Consider the following 17148-nt stretch of genomic DNA (forward strand, 5'->3'; position numbering starts at 1 on the left):
ATGAAATTCTTCTGGAAATTCCCCAAACTGCACTAACCACTACAATCAATTTTCTGATTTCATCTCCACATGTTTATACTTCACTTATGGGTGTATCTTATACACCATGCTAGAGAAATTGTTATCAACCAGAAAATTCTGATCAATGCTTACATTCTTTAGTTAAAAAGAAAACAAAAATTGGTATACTTTGCTTCAACCATTATGCTTTTACAGTATTTATACTTTTTCTGAACAAAAAAATTTACCACTAATTTATTCTTGGAGGACAAAATAGTTATCAACACCTACAATAATTTCCCTATGTTTTTTTTTTTTTTTTAAAATATATTTTATTGACTTTTTACAGATAGGAAGAGAGAGGGATAGAGAGTTAGAAACATCAATCAGCTGCCTCCTGCACACCCCCTACTGGGGATGTGCCCGCAACCAAGGTACATGCCCTTGACCGGAATCGAACCCGGGACCTTTCAGTCCGCAGGCCGACGCTCTATCCACTGAGCCAAACCGGTTTCGGCTGTTTTTTCCTATAATTTGTAATCTGTCAAAGCAAAAAATACTACATGATAGTGCTCACCCCATTTTTGAAATCAGGTTACAGGTTCTGACATATGCAGCCAGCCATGAGTTGAAAATGTTAAAAATCAGGAATGGAATCTGCCACTACAGGTCACAAATTCTTTCTCACTTATTTCATGTCTACCTAACACAGATACTTAATGAAATAGAATTAATTATCAGGATTGGGTGAAACCAGAAACCTGGGCCCACTTAAAGTGTATAATTTCATTTGCAACAAGCTGATTTTAGACTGTTAGTAGATAACAGCTAGTATAAAAGACTATGTAACTTAAGAAAAACGTTAACCACCACACACATATCATTTATAATGACTAGACACCTGCTATTCTTTTTAAGGTTTTATGAGATTTAATTTGTTTAGTTCCAAACTGCTTGAGTGATTAAATCAGTCTGAGCCCCTATCTATTAAAAAAAAAGGGGTTAAATGCTCTGCTCCAGACTACATAATAACTATCATTTCTATGTCACTAATCTGATTTCATTTACTTTTCCTCAAATTTACATCACCATAACTTTATCAATTGTCTGTTTTATTGAAACTAACAGTTATAAAGTGATCCCCCCAATAAATAGTACCCAACTGACACCACACAAGGTTATTGACTCTATTGTCTGTGCTGCACTTTATATCCCCGTTACCATTTTGTAACTACCAATTTGTACTTCTTACTTCCTTCACCCTTTCACCCCAGCTCCCCTGACTTACCAAATGACAACCATCAGTTTGTTCTCTGTATATGTATTGTTCGTTTTGATTTCACATATAAATCATATGGTATTTGCCTTTCTGTCTGACTTATTTCACTTACCATAATACCCCATAAGTCCATCCATGTTGTTGTAAATAGTAAGATTTCATTCTTTTTTATGGCCAATTAATATTCCATTGCATATAGGTATGTACCACATCTTTATTCAATCATCTATGAATAGATGGTTAGGTTACTTACATATCTTGGCTATTACATGTGCAAATGTCCTTCTTTGTCTCTTATTATAGCCTTTGTTTTAAAGTCTATTTTGGGGCTCTAGCTGGTTTGGCTCAGTGGATAGAACATCGGCCTGTGGATTGAAAGGTCCCAGGTTCGATTGTGGTCAAGAGCACATGCCTGGGTTGCAGGCTCAATCCCCAGTGGGGGAGGCAGATGATTGATGATTCTCTCTCATCACTGCCATTTCTCTCTCTCTCCCTACCTCTCTGAAATCAATAAAAATATCTACACTAATAAAAGAGAAATATGCAAATTGACCGTACTTTTGCAATGTCCACCAGCCAATCAAGAGTATGCAAATTAACCCAACAAACATGGTGGGTTAATTTGCATACACAGGCATGGAGTGAAGACTGAAAACTGAAGATGACTGAAGACTGAAGAGGCTTGGCTTATCTGCTGCAGCCGGAGTGGAGAAGCCTCGAGGCTTGGCTTCTCCGCCACGGCTGGCACGGAGAAGCCAAGCCTCACTGCAGCCGAAGCGGAGAAGCCTAGCCTCGAGGTTTGGCTTCTCCACTGCAGCTGGAGCGAAGGCCTGGATCCCGGGTGCCGGAGGAAAACCGGTGCCGGCAGCCAGGAGAAGGAAGGCCTATTGCATGAATCTTCATGCAATGGGCCTCTAGTATCAAAAATAAAAAGTCTATTTTGGGCACTCCCGCTCAGCAATGCCTTTCCCTTCTCCTCTGATGAGTTACCTTTGCTTTGCTTTTCCTTTCCCTTTCCTAAGCTCCAAGAACCCTTCTTCTGCCTCTGTAATTTGTTTTTTGAGCCCATACAGCTCCACTATTTCACTTCTACTGCTCTTAATTTTCAATAAACTTTCTCTTATAATTTGGCGGGGGGGGGGGGGAGAGAAGAGTCTATTTTGTCTGTAAGAAGTATTGCTACCCCATTTTTGTTCATTTTCATGAAATGTCTTGTTCCATCCCTTTACTTTTAGTGTGTGTATGCATGTCCTTTGATCTTAAGTATCTTGTACACAGCAAGTGTATAAGTCTGTTTGCTTTTCCATTCAGCCACTCTATATATCTATCTATCCTTTTTTATTTTTCAATCCTCACCTGAGGACATGCTTAGAGGAAGAGGGGGGAAACATTGATGTGAGAGAGAAACATTGATCGGTTGCCTTCTGTACATGCTGCACCCAGGGATCAAACCTGCAACCCTGCTATGTGCCCTGACCCAGAATCAAACCAGTAACCTTCGGTGCACAAGACCATCAATCCTCAATCAACTCAGTCACTCTGGCTGGGCACCCTATGTCTTTTGATTGGCGTATTTAATCCATTTACTATTTAACATAATTATAATGATATTTAATGTAATTATTGCTATTATTTATACTTTTTCTTTCCTTTTTCTTCATCTTCTTTAAGAAGTCCCTTTAATTTTTCTTATAATACTAGTTCGGTGATGAACTCCTTTAGCTTTTTCTTGTCTGAGAAGCTCTTCATCTACCCTTGGATTCTAAATAATAGCCTTTCAGGGTAATCTTTGTTATAGATCCTTGCTTTCCATCACTTTGAATATTTCAAATACCTTCTGGTCTGCAAAGTTTCTGTTGAGTAATCAGATGACAGTCTTATTGGAGCTCCCTTGTATATAACTCACTACTTTTCTCATGCTTCTTTTAAGATTCTCCTGTTGGCATATTAATTATGATGCATGTTGGTTTGGGCCTCTTTGGGATATTATCCTGTTTGGGTCTCTTTGTACTTCCTGGACTTGTATGTCTATTTCTCTCACTAGGTTAGTAAAGTTTTCAGTCATTATTGCTTCAAATATGTTCGCCATCGCTTGTCCACTCATTCTCCTTCTGGTACCTCTGTGATGTGAATATCATCCAGAGTTCACTTATACTATCCTCATTAAAAACTTTTTATCCTTTTTGCTGTTCTGATTGGGTATTTTTTGCTACCTTGTACTCCAAATTGCTGATTTCTCTGCTTATTGTAATCTGCTATTGATTCCATCTAATGTATTCTTAACCCTTTGCACTCGCTTGCTTTTTTCTTGATTCCTTTATTCTAATGCTAACCATGTCGTGTTACACTAGACATCCGAGTGCAAAAGGTTAATTTCAGTTACTGTATTCATTTCTGACTAGTTCTTTTTTTATAGTTTCTATCACTGTGTAAATTCTGAGTAAGTTCTCATTGAGTTCATCTTTTCTTCCCCTAAACTCATTGAGCATCTTTATAAAGTGTTTTTGAACTCTGTATCTGGTATATTACTTGCCTCCATTTTTATTTAGTTCTTTTTTTGGAGTTTTGTCATATTCTTTCATTTGTCTCCTCATGTTGGCTGCTTCCCTGCATTTGTTTCTATGTACAAGGTAGATCTGCTATGTCACTCAGCCTTTGCAGGGTGGCCTTATGTAGTAGGTGTCCTATGGGGCCCAGTGCGGATATTCCCAGGTCACCTTAGCTGAGTGGTCTAATTGTGTCCCTGGTGTGGGTTTTGTGTGCCCTCCTGCTGTAGTTGAGCCTTAACTGCTGCTGGCACGTCAGTTGGTAGGACTGACCCTCAGGCTGACTGGATGAGGACTATATATGACTACAACGAATGGGCTGTTTTTCAGGGGCTGACCCCAGAGTAGAATCTGCTTTAGTGGGGCTCTGGTGCCTGCAGAGTTCACCCTTTGTGTGTGTCATTTGTGGATCTATTTGGATGGTGCTCTGGTGTTGTCTGAAGCTGGCCACCAGGTGTGTTGATCCTGGACCTCTTGGGAGGAGTTCTGGTACAGCTCCAGGCCTGTGTCTGACCTAGGGTCACCTGGTAGGAGCTACAAAGTGATCTGTGTTTGGTAGTTGACTCTGCTAGGCATGGAGGCATCTTGAAGAGACTGGGTGCCACTACTGCCAGAGGTCACTTAGCAAGAGGTACAGTATAGGGCACCAGCTGCAGTTTGTTTGGGGTTTGCAAATCTTTGAGAGATTTTTAAGAAAGTCCATAGTGTGAGCAATGGCTGGGTACTTGTGAGAAATAGTTGCTGAAAGCCCTAGCCAGTGGATAGAGCGTTGGCCTATGGACGGAAGGGTCCCAGGTTTGATTCTGGTCAAGGGCACAAACCTCGTTTGCAGGCTCCTCCCCTGCCCGGGCCAATCGATGTGTTTCTCTCACATTAATATTCTGTCTTTCCCTCTCTCCTTCCACTCTCTCTAAAAATCAATGGAAAAATATCCTTGGGTGAGGATTAAAAAAAAAAGAAATAGTTGCTGAAAAAGGTTCAGGTTGGGGCAAGACTCAGGGAATCACCAGGGTGGGAGGAGTGGTGTTGACCAAGTGGATGAACTCGGATATTGCACCCGCCTGCACCTGCTGGCTGTGTGGGAGAGCTCAACAAAGAAACAATGGTGCCTGCCAGGACTTCTTTCTGGGAGAGAGCTGCCCCTCCAGCCCTTAACCTGAAGCCAGACAATTCAGTTCCTCCCCGCACGCCTCTGGAGCTTTTCAAGCCAGCAGGTGCAGGTGGGTGCCATATCTGAATCACCTAGTCCTCAGATGGTTCTATAATTTAGTTGCAAATTTGATGTAGCCATGGAATGAGGCAAGCATAGTGTTTACTTCTCCATCTTGACTGAAAGTCCCTGATAGTCCACTCATTAAAAAAAACTAAATTTGTTTTTAAATAATTTTAAATTTACAGAAAAGTTGCAAAGACAGTACAAGGTAAGAATTATCTTCCTTTACCCAGTTCCCTCTAATTTTAAAATCTTATATAATTTTAGCACATTTGTCAAAACTATGAAATTAACATTGAGATAATTTTTTGACTTGTTTCTTTATTCCTGTTATAGGGCCCAATTTAGAATACCACACTGTATTTAGTTGTCATGTCTCCTTAATCTCCTCTAATCTGTGACAATTCCTCAATCTTTCCTTTTTTTTTTTTTTTAACAGGTCCTTGATACTTTTAAGGTGTACTGGTCAGGTATCTATAATAATAAAAGGGTAATATGCTAATTAGACCAGGAGACCTTCCGGACAAAGCTATGGTGGCAGGACTGAGGCAGAGGTGGTTAGGGGTGATCAGAATAGGAGGGGAGGCAGTTGGGGGTGAGCAGGCCTGCAGGATAGGGGCAGTTGGAGCGATCAGGCCAGAAAGGGGTGGTAGTTGGGGGCAAGCAGGCTGGCAGGCAGAGTGTTAGGGGCAATCAAGCAGGCAGGCAGGTGAGTGGTTAGGAGCCAGTGGTCCCGGATTGCGAGAGGGATGTCCCACAGGGATCGGGCCTAAACCGGCAGTCGGACATCCCCTGAGGGGTCCCAGATTGGAGAGGGCACAGGCTGGGCTGAGGGACACCGCCCCGTGTACGAATTTTGTGCACCAGGCCACTAATTTTGTATAATGTCCTTTTTAAAAAAATGTTTTATTAGACTGGTGTTATGGGTTTTTGGAAAGAATTTCCAATCATATTATATCAAAGGATACATACTGCCATGATGATTTATTATTGATGAAGTTAACCTTGTATTTGGCTAAGGTGCTGTGTGCTAGGCTTCTTTACTATAAAGTTACTATTTTTTTTCCTTTCCATACTGTTCTTTGGAACTAGGTCACTAAATTCAGTCCATAATCAACAAGAAGGAAATTAAGTTCTACCTCCTTGAAGGGAATAGTTAAATATATTATAAGAAAGATTTGTCAAGTTCCTCCATTTATTTATTTAATCAATCATTTATTGATATTGGCATGAACTCATGGATATTTACATTATTCTTTAGGTTATAATCCAATACTCTTATTTATTTTCTTGCTTAAATTGTTTCAGCTTTGGCTCTTGAGATCTGTTCTAGAATAACAATGTCACAAAGATAATTGACAATTTTGGAATACATGATATAGTAAGTAGCCTTTTGGACATTTTAACAGGATACGAAGTAATGTTTAATGAATATATCAAGTCATGTATGGAAAAAATATCAACTGAAGACCAAGGTTAATTAAAATTAGCACGATGTTTAGTTATGCTTTTTATTTAAGAAAAATGTTGTGACACTGAAATAATCACAGAATGAGAAAATGCAATTATTTCCCTGACACTACAAGAAAAGAGTAAATAATAAACTGGACAAAATTGCTACAAAATTTAAAGCTGTAAGAATTTTAATTGTCTGCATTTCCTCATTTCCCTTTCATTCCTTAACCCGCAGAAATCTAACATTTGACACTATGGAAATGGCTGTTACAATCACAAAAGGTAATCTGCCAAAGCAAACTATCTACTTTTAAGTCCTTATCTAACAGATGTCTGTAGCACCTGGTACTCTTGACTACAAGCTCCCTTAGAAAACCCAGTGTGTCCCCCTAAATATCATTGTTCCTTATGGCTTCAACAATCACATCTAAAACTTGTAGTTTCAGGTTTCTCTTTTGAGCAACAGATCCTTTTATCTCACTAAATAGCATAAACCCACATCCGTTTTCTATCTATCTCCAACCTTCTCCTTTTGCATACCTCCTACCTCTTTTTCACTTCACCACATCACCAACCAACTGCCCAAGAAGGATATCTTGAAGACATTCTAAAATCTTTCCCCCTTTCCTTCCTTTTGTAAATTTACTTCTGAATATGTCTTCACTATCTCTAAGTTAAAGCCCCTGTACTATTTGGGTGGGAAATTTTCCAAACTGGTCCACCTGATCTTTCTCTAATTAATCTATCATACCATGATCAATATAAGCTCAGACAAATCATTTTTCTACTTTAAAACTATAAATTCCCATTGACTATAGGGTAAATGCCAAACTACTTGGTATCTTATATAAACAAGAGGCTTTACCTGTCTTTCCAGCCTCATCTCCTGGGTCCCAGATCAGACTACAGTTATCTAAACACAGTATCAGACCCAGAGAAGCTTATTTATAAGATACAGTCTTCACCCTCCACCCTTTGCACACTGAACCAAAACATTTTCCTAGTTCCTTTTAAGTAAGTCTCTATCTTCTGTGTTCCCCAAAACATGTTGTGAATATCTCAACTTTAGCAGTTATCAATAATTATTTGTGTACATGTCTGTTTTCTGCTAAACTATAAATTCCTTGAGAGTGGAAATTATATCTCTTTCATGTTTGTATTCCTTCACCTGGCAAACAACAGACACAGAATATCTGCTGAAGGGACAGCTACTATCAAAATAGTTAAGATTAAAAGAAAAATCAAATACATGAAGCTTTGCCTAAACAAAGTAAATTCTTACTTTCAAAGTGACTTGATTAAAAGTTACCTCATGACTTATTTAGAACTTTTATTTTCCTTAACTAAAAATATTTTTTCTCAACTGGTTTTAAGTGGATAGGTAAGCCAATTTTCATGTGTACCTAAAATAAAATTCCTATTAAAAAACAAGCTCCATTTCTATCCACTTATCAACAGTAATTGTGAAGAGGAGAGATTCCAAGATACAATCCAATTAACAGAAGAATGTAAATTTGTGATATAATAATACAGGAGTGGGCTACTGTAGGTTTACAGTTGTATGGAAAATAATATAATAATTAGTTGTACAAAAATAAACTGTTTCAGTTACTCCCAAGTGTAAACCTACTTTCTATCCACCCTTGTATATCTGTTCTTTGTCTCCGATTCCTGGCGTAGTTTCAAAAACCCTTGGAATTCTCTGAGTATAGAAGTGTGCATTATGCCAAAGCGGTAACTTAAGATGGACCCAGAGAGAAACTCAGGATGGGGCTTGGCTATTAGAAAGACCAACCATGATTAGAGGGTTGAAACTTTGGGCCAGCCCAATCTAAAGTGGATGAAAGGGAGCTAGAGATTGAGTTCAAGTACATGGCCAATGATTTACTCATTCATGCCTATATAACGAAGCCCCAATCAAAACTCTAGACACAGAAGTCTAGTGGAGCTTCTTGAATGGTGAATACAATGATGTGTGGGAAGGGCAATACACCCACAAAGAGAGGGAATGGAAGCTCTGTATCCCCCGTTCTGCCCAGACAATGCCCCATGCATCTCTTCAATTCTTAATCTGTATCTTTTAAAATAAAACTGTAATCATAAATAAGTGATTTCAGTAAGTTCTGTGAGTAGTTCTACCAAATTATCAAACCTGAAGGATTGTGGGAAGCCCCAAATTTGTAGTAGGCTAGGCAGAAGTGTGGGAGAATTGGGGACAATGAAATTTTCAGCTAGCATCTTAAATGGAGGCAGTCATCCTTAGAACTTTGCTCTTAACTTGTGGGGTCTTCCCTAACTGCAGGTATCAGAAATGAAATGTCCCAGCCAGTGTGGCTCAGTGGTTGAGGATTGACCCATGAAACAGGTCACTGGTTTGATTCCCAGTTAGGGCACATGCCCGGGTTGTGGGCTTGATCCCCAGTACGGGGTGTGCAGGAAGCAGCTAATCAATGTTTCTCTCTCATCATTGATGTTTCAAATCTCTTTCTCCCTCTCTCTGAAATCAATAAAAACATAACTAGAATTTTTTTTTTAAAGAAAACAAAATGAAATAAATTGTGTAGGAAAACCAGTTGGTGACAGAAAACTGGTGTTGGAGCAACGACTTCAGAGAGGTCTCAATATTTTTGTATGTTATTTTTTTAAAGGAGAGTGTAAAAAAGGACAAGTTCTTGTTCTTAAAGTAGATATTTTGCATCAGATAAATTACCCTGCTATTTCATTCCCTGAGGACCCCGAAATCAAGCTCACATTCACCCTCACCCTAAGTCCTTTATGTGGCCTCTTGGATGCCTTTAATGTCCATGTAGATGATACAGTCAACAACCTAACCTGACATCTCACTTCACCTTCACCTAAATTTCTCCAACTCTTCTAAACTCCTTCTCACAACTTTTAAAAAACATATATATTTTTAATGTATCTTTTTATATATGTACTAGAGGCCCAATGCACGAAATTCGTTCACTGGGGGGAGGTGATCCCCTCTCAGCCCGGCCTGCGTCCTCTGTGTCCTCTCGCAGTCCAGGAGCCCTCAGGGGATGTCCAACTTCCACTGAGTCAGGAGAGGCTCCCGCCACCGCCGCTATGCTCCCCAGCCATGAGCCTGGCTGGCTCAAGGTTTCTGGCTGAGCAGCACTCCCACTGTGGGAACGCGCTGACCACCAGGGAGCAGCTCCTGCGTTGAGCATCTGCCCCCTGGTGGTCAGTGTGTGTCATAGCAACCGGTCATTCTAGTCCCTTAGGCTTTTATATATAGAGATACTTTACTAAAAGGTCTCAGATTGCCTATCTCTCTATCATTAAACAAATATTAAAAATGCACAAAACTGCCGAGGCTGGTTTGGCTCAGTGGATAGAGCATCGGCCTGCGGACTCAAGGGTCCCGGGTTCGATTCCGGTCAGGGGAATGTACCTTGGTTGCGGGCACATCCCCAGTAGGGGGTGTGCAAGAGGCAGCTGATCAATGTTTCTCTCTCATCGATGTTTCTAACTCTCTGACCCTCTCTCTTCCTCTCTGTAGAAAATCAATAAAATATATTTTTTAAAAAATGCACAAAACTAAAGAATGTTCAGCTTTTTCCACCAAGGTAGCTTTTATTTTTCAAAAGTTCATAAATAATGAAAATCAGGAATACAAACTTGTTTTTGAGGGTTTTATCATTTCCTGAAATGCACAAGTTTTTAAACTTCTGGGTGAATAATACCATGTAACATATGTGTGCTTACTATGTGCAAATCACTTTGAAAAACACTTCTTATAACCATACTAATCCCATTTTATCAGAAGTGATTTTGAGTCTTAAAAAAAGTTTACTTGGAGAATCTGATGAAACATATGCACTTTCTCCTAAAACATACATACAATTTTACTTACTACGTCAGAGGTTTTATGAATGTCCCAAAGTTATTTACAAAGCCTCAGAATTGAGATCTTTGATAAAAACAACAACTCCTGACTTAGAGATATCTTCTATATCAATGATTTTCAACTTGTGTGCTCAAGAGGCACACTGATGTGCCACATGGATTTTTAAAACATGCAATACTTGATTATTTAGTCAGGGCACTGACCTCTTTTACCCAACACAATAGCTGTCCAATTGTGAATGAATCAAAATTATGCCTATTTTTTTTGGTCAGGTTGGCAAAAATATTTGTTATGTATGCCATGAGAAGTTGAAAATTACTGTCCTATTTGAATGGGTAATGCTTCCTCTTTCTTAATTTATATATTTTCATTTCTTAAAAGACACTTTCTAGACATTACAAATGCATTATTTAATTTGTTTCATGTTATTTTATATCCAATTGAAGCAACTTTTTTTTTTATATATATATTTTATTGATTTTTTATAGAGAGGAAGGGAGAGAGAGAGAGAGAGAGAGAGTTAGAAACATCGATCAGCTGCCTCCTGCACACCTCCTACTGGGGATGTGCCTGCAACCAAGGTACATGCCCTTGACCGGAATCGAACCTGGGACCTTTCAGTCTGCAGGCTGACGCTCTATCCACTGAGCCAAACCAGTTTCGGCTGAAGCAACTTTTAAAGATACTTAAAGGCACTCTACAAATGAAGTCCCTCTGAATATTCAGTTAAATTTTATAGGTTGATAATTTGAACGCTTAGATTTTTATTATGAGACATACAGAATTAATAAAATACTCTCCCTAGAACAAGGAGTATTTGTAACTATTGAATTAGTGTATACAAAAAAAAAATCCTGAATAGTGACCAACAGATAGCTATGAGCCATTTCTCACTAAAGAAACTGTAATACGTAAGGTAAGTAATTTTTCTTGGTTTTCAAAAGATAACTGTTATTTCTTGTTTTCATAATGGTATCTCTTCTAAAAATTCAAAATTCATGCAAAGACCAGCCTTATCTTACTTCTCACATCTATTGAAAATGAGAACTTAACCCTGGCGAGTACAGCTAAATTGGTTGAACGTCATCCCATGTACTGAAGGTTTACCAGTTCAATTCCCAGTCAGGCCACATGTCCAGGTTGTGGGTTCGATTCCTGGTTGGGGTGCATATAACTGACTTATGTTTCTCTCTGTCTTTCTCTCTAAATCAATAAAAATAAATTTTAAAAAATAAAAACAAAATGGGGGGATGAGGACAAATATGTGATATCTTAATCAATAAAGAAATAAAAAAAGAAAAAGAAAAAGAAACTTTTAAATAAAAACCAATAGATCTATTAAAAGTTCATGTACATGGCCCTGGCTGATATTCCTCAGTTGGTGGGGCATCGTACTGTGCACCAAAAGGTTGCCAGTTCAATTCCCAATCAGGGTACATGCCTGAGTTGCAGGCTCAATTCCTGGTAGAAGGCATGCAGGAGGCAGCCAATCTATGTTCCTCTCTCTCCCCTTTTCTCCCTCTAAAAATCAACAAGTAATCTATTTCGCTAACACAAGATAACAGGCAACAAAATGACCCTCTTACCTGTCAAGTTCTGTACTGCCCTTTCACTGGAAGGCAGTGGCTCCTTTCTGTGAGGCCGATTTAGTGAAGTGTCCTGTGCAGAAAACAGTCCAGGGTTATCAGTTAATTTCTTCCGGCCACTGGAGTTAGGGTTTGAAACTCTGCAGCTGCCTATTGCACTTGTGAAAAGGTTTGTATGTTCATCACTGCTGGCTGGATCAGAGTTGGGAGTGAATCCTCCAAGGGATAAAGTTGGAGAACTTTCCGAACAGTCAATCTGTAAAGGTGTCTGCAATCCCAAGGCCAATGGACTAGATTCTGAAGGCTCTCGATGGATCCACTGTTCTTCTCTATTTATTAAACTTTTTGAAGGAGAAAGATGAGGGCAGGATATATGACACCGGTGCTTTTCCTTATGTTTATATCGTTCTCCAACAGTATCCTTTCCAAATCGATAGCGTTTCAACGTCTCCAGGACAGATCTGGAAGAGCCACTGTCCATGGAAACTTGGGGTTGCTCAGAAGAACGGTGTTCTCTATGTTTATGGCGGTGCCTGTGTTTGTGCTCGACCATCCAACCATAGGCCATCTCAGGAGGGACACTAGGGTAGGTACTCATGGAAAGGAGGGGAGTCCTGCTGGTTGTAAGAAAAGCCTCCTGTCGAAGTAGCTTATGCTTTTTCTTATGGTATTTGGTGGGATTGAGAAGTAAATGACCAGTATGCATATAGGAAGGAGGTGGAAGTGGAGTAGTGAAAGAAGGAGATGGAGGAGGTGGATAAAGAGTGGGGGGATACCTTCCATAGTAACCTAATCCTATGGGAGCAGCTGTAAGGGGTGAGGGAGAGTAAGGCATGCCATAAGAGGGATAGAATCCAGTACTAGAAAGAGGAAAACTAAGGCTATGCATAAAAGGCATTTCAGCCATTGCCTCTCTCATCTTAGGGGGTCTCCCTCTCTTCTTTTTTAAGTCAGGTTTTCGAATGTAGTGCAAAGGATCTAAGGGGAAAGAAGGGTGTGTATAGAAACTATTAAAATTGATTCGAAAAATAGTTGGCAGGAGGTCTCGGGGGATAAAATGATGACTTCGATGGGTGATTCGAATTTCACTTAGACGACTTATTAATTCCTCCAGCTCTGCAATAAAGTCTGGATCCTGTCTATTTCGGAGTTGGGGATATTTCTTTTTCCGTTTTCGTTTCTGCCTTTTCATCTTGTCATAGCTGAGGTAATCATGATTCCTGCGCTTACATTTATGTTTATGTTTTTCTTTAAGACTGCTGAGAACTGTAGAGGTTTCAGGGGGAATCAGAGAAACATGCTCAAAGGAATGCCTTCTCTTTTTTTGCCCACAAAATTTTTCTGCCCTGTCTGATGTGCTGTTATTATCTGTTCCAATTCCACTATCACTGGGAATGGTCTCATCACTATGAGACTCACTAATGGGAGAAGGAGTAGCTTCTTTCAGAGATGTGAGTTCACTCAAATGTGAAGGAGAATTGGGCAACAAAGTAGGAGGAGATAATCGCCTCCTCCCTTTTGAGGCCTTCTTCATTGCAAGAGTCTGAATCATACTGCCCTGTCTGGAGTGTAAATGCAAATATGGCACTGAACTGGGTTCAACAAAGCCTGCATCACTACTTACAGGGCTCTGACCGCCACTAGTCCCAGAAGACTGAGAACAAATAGGTGATGGAAGAATCTCAGAACTACTAGCAGATGAAGGCAGTAAAGGGGGAAGGATCTGTCCTAATGCTGATCCAGCTGCCTGCTGAGCTGTTTGCTCAAGAACAGCAAGGCTAGTAGGGCTACCAGAAAGAATGCCATTTAAGACAGTTTTTGGTTTCCGACCCCTCCTCTTTCCTATGTAAATGGTTCCTTTCTTGCTGACATTTATCTGTTGGCCCAATTTAGAGCCAAATGTAGCAGCAAGACTTGACACTGTATTATGGAGTTTGGATTGCACTTTCCCTTTATTACTTGATTCTACAGAGCTTGAAAGAATCTGATTCAACAGTTTCTTTCTCTTTAAAGTCTTCATTTTATTTATTTTGCGGATAATTGTTTTCATCAATTGTCCATTGTTTCTCTTGATTTTTTTATCTGGTTCCATCTCAAGGTCATTCATACTACAGACAGTTGGCCTATGACTGTCATCTAGGTCATCTGGATCTGGAAGTTGATCCTCACTCTCAAAGAAATCACTACTACTTCTATGGTTGTCACTTTCAGATTCTAGCTTGCTTGGACTTTCGGTGGCAACAAATGGAGCCACTGATAGTACAGGTGGCTTCATCTTGACTGGTGACCTCATTTGCCTCTTAGGTCTGCCTCTCTTTTTCGGGAAAGGAGACACAGACAGACTTTGTTTGAAGGAAGGAATTTCAATTTCTGGTTGCAAAATTGGAGGTTCTTGTTCTTCCTTAGACTGCAAAGAAAAAACTTTAGAGGCAGGGATTTTTAAAGTCCTCTTAGGTGGACCTTCCAGTTGAGGCATCTCTTTAGATTTAGGTCTTCCTCTTTTGGGCTTATAAATATCAGACAAAAGGTCACTAGACACACACATACTGGAGGATAGTTTGTGAGTAGCAAAAGACTTATGAGATGGTTTTTCACCGTCAGTTAAGAGAGCAAGAGATGGAGTTGTAGATTTGCTCAACTTTGGCAATCGGCGTTTAAGGAAATCATGATCTACAAATGAAGATGGTCCGATGTTTTTCATAAACTTGGCCGGCTCAGAATTACTATTCGATAGTGAGCTACATGAAACATTTTTAAAAAGCTCTGATCTTTCTAATTCTAGCCCTTTTGGAGACCGGCATGTGCTTCTTGCCACCACTTTAGTCCACCGAGCTTTTCTTCCTTTCCTTTTTTTTAATGGTTTGGACTGCAAACTAGTGCTTAGGCTCTCAGCAACTTGGCAGTGTTTGTCAGAGGCAGTTACTGCACCAAGTTTTAGAAAAGGGTTGTTACTAAATAAACTAGTGAAGTTAACAACTGAAGGGGTAATTGTATGAATACTGGATTCAGAAGTCAAACTTGGCTTTTTTCCTAGAGAAGAGCTTATTCTTGGAATATCTAGATGTGTAGTTTTTGAATCATTTAGCTCTTTATCAATCCCTTTACATTCAATATTCATGCTATGACCCACAGACCTGTGACCAATGTTCAAGTGGGCACTTTCGGAAGTAAACTGGTTCTTTCCACCAGATTCAGAAATTTCTTCCATTAGTTCTGTGGTAGGACTTAAAAGTAATGAATTAGGAGCCAAGTGTAGTGAAGTTTCAGGGGGACTTCTGGTTAAAGGATTAACAGATACAGTAGGTGATGGGGAAGGGAGAGTGCTTTCTCCTACTGCACTAAAAGGGGATTTAGCTGTAGATGCATCAGAAGCACCTCCCATTTGAAAGTCTGGAGAAGTGCAATATACGGGAGGTTGCTTTTCATGCTTTGAGGTTTCATATGACCCCCTTTCACTGGATGAGAAACTATCTTGCTGAATGCATGTTCCTTCATTAAACATTTCTTTCTCCAAATTAATGATTTCTTTTCGAACTGAGAACTTTTCCAATATGCTTTCTTTACTCTGTCGTATAACATTCTTCTCAAAAGTTTTGCTGTTGGCATTGTCTTTCAGGGATTCAGAAAGTTCCTGACTTTCATGGCTCTTGATGTTTGTACAGGAAGCCTTAAATGACTCCTGAGTGGAGAGCAGTGCTTCAGCTTTAAGGTTTAGGGCATCTTTACTGACCAGTCCTACTACAGGACAACTCACTAGTTTCTTTCCAATGTCCTTATTAACTAATCCCATTGTTGAATTTGCTACGATCTTCTTTGCACAGTCCTTGGCCACTAGGCTAACAGAACCCAATTTCTTTCCCAGGTCTTTATTAACCAGTCCAACTACAGTGCCAAATCCCAACTTCTTTCCAGATTCCTTATTCACTAAACCTGGAACAATACCAATTCCTAGCTTCTTTCCTGAATCCTTGCTCAGCAGTCCTACTGTAGTGATAGTCCCTGGCTTTTTGCCTAAGTCTTTATTAATGAATACCGCTGTAGTGCCAGTTCCTAGTTTTTTCACAGAGTCCTTATTGACCAATCCTACTGTTGCATTAAACACTGGCTTTTTCCCAGGATCTTTAGTTACCAATCCAACTGCTGTGCTGATTGCTGGTTTTTTTATTAAGTCCTTATGTATTATTCCAGCTACAGAACCAACACCTGCTTTCCTGATCAAATCCTTGCTAACCAATCCTGAAATAGTAGTACCAGTTCCTAACTTCTTCGGTTTTGTCTTGGAAGACTTGGAGGGGGGACAAGTTGCAATAAGGTGTGCCAACTTTTCTGTTACACTTGTTCCTCCATTAAGTAATGTTTTGTTCTTTAAATCAGGATCCCGGCTACTAACAACAGTAGATGATGTTGCATTAATGTAATCTGTCATTTCTGAGTGTATTGGAGAAAGCTTCTTGGATAAAGAATTGTTTTCTCCCTGTGAATGAAGATGGATACTTTCTTCAGAATGGCATTGAATGGCTGAAACATCACCTGATTTCTTGTACAACTTTGAAAGGTCCTAAAATATGAACAAGAAAAAGGTTTTAGAGAGGATAAACTTTATACCACTTCAATTCAGTATTCAGTCCAACAAACTTATTGATCACATGTCAGATATAAGATAGGCAATAGTCCTTTTAAAAAAACATCTAACGGAACTAGAACAAATAATCCTAAAGTTTATAAGAAATCATAACAGACAGTGAGTGGCCAAAGCACTCTTGAGAAAAAGAACAAAGTTGAAGATACCATGCTCCCTGATTTCAAACTAATATTACAAAGCTACAATAATAAAGAAAAGTATGGTACTTGCACAAAAACAGACACATAGATCAATGAAACAGAATAGAGCCCAGAAACAAATGCACAGGTGTATGGTCAATCTACATCAAAGGAGGCAAGGATATACAATGGAGAAATGACAGTCTTCTCAGATGCATGTACAGGTACATGGGAAAAAAATGAACAGGTGATACCTTAACCTTATAATATGTTTCATACTTGAAAAGACTAATTTTTCCTTTCTGTATTACATAGAAATTCCTTGGTTATTTTATTTATACCATTATTGAGATACAATTCACATACCATAAAATTCACCCATTTATAGCACAGATTCAATAGTTTTTAATATCTTCACAGAGCTGTGCAACTGTTAT

At 39.4% G+C, this 17148-nt stretch overlaps 1 protein-coding gene across 1 annotated transcript in view; it reads right to left on the reverse strand.

Moving 5' to 3' along the window:
* ASH1L (ASH1 like histone lysine methyltransferase) overlaps positions 1-17148 on the reverse strand; it is a 118514-nt gene that overhangs the window by 76717 nt on the left and 24649 nt on the right. The window contains exon 3 of the mRNA XM_008155687.3: positions 11951-16508. Coding sequence (XP_008153909.2) covers positions 11951-16508 — 4558 coding nt within the window. The remainder of the gene's footprint in view (positions 1-11950; positions 16509-17148) is intronic.

Source organism: Eptesicus fuscus, chromosome 22, assembly GCF_027574615.1.
Source record: "Eptesicus fuscus isolate TK198812 chromosome 22, DD_ASM_mEF_20220401, whole genome shotgun sequence".
NCBI classification, from domain to species: domain Eukaryota; kingdom Metazoa; phylum Chordata; class Mammalia; order Chiroptera; family Vespertilionidae; genus Eptesicus; species Eptesicus fuscus.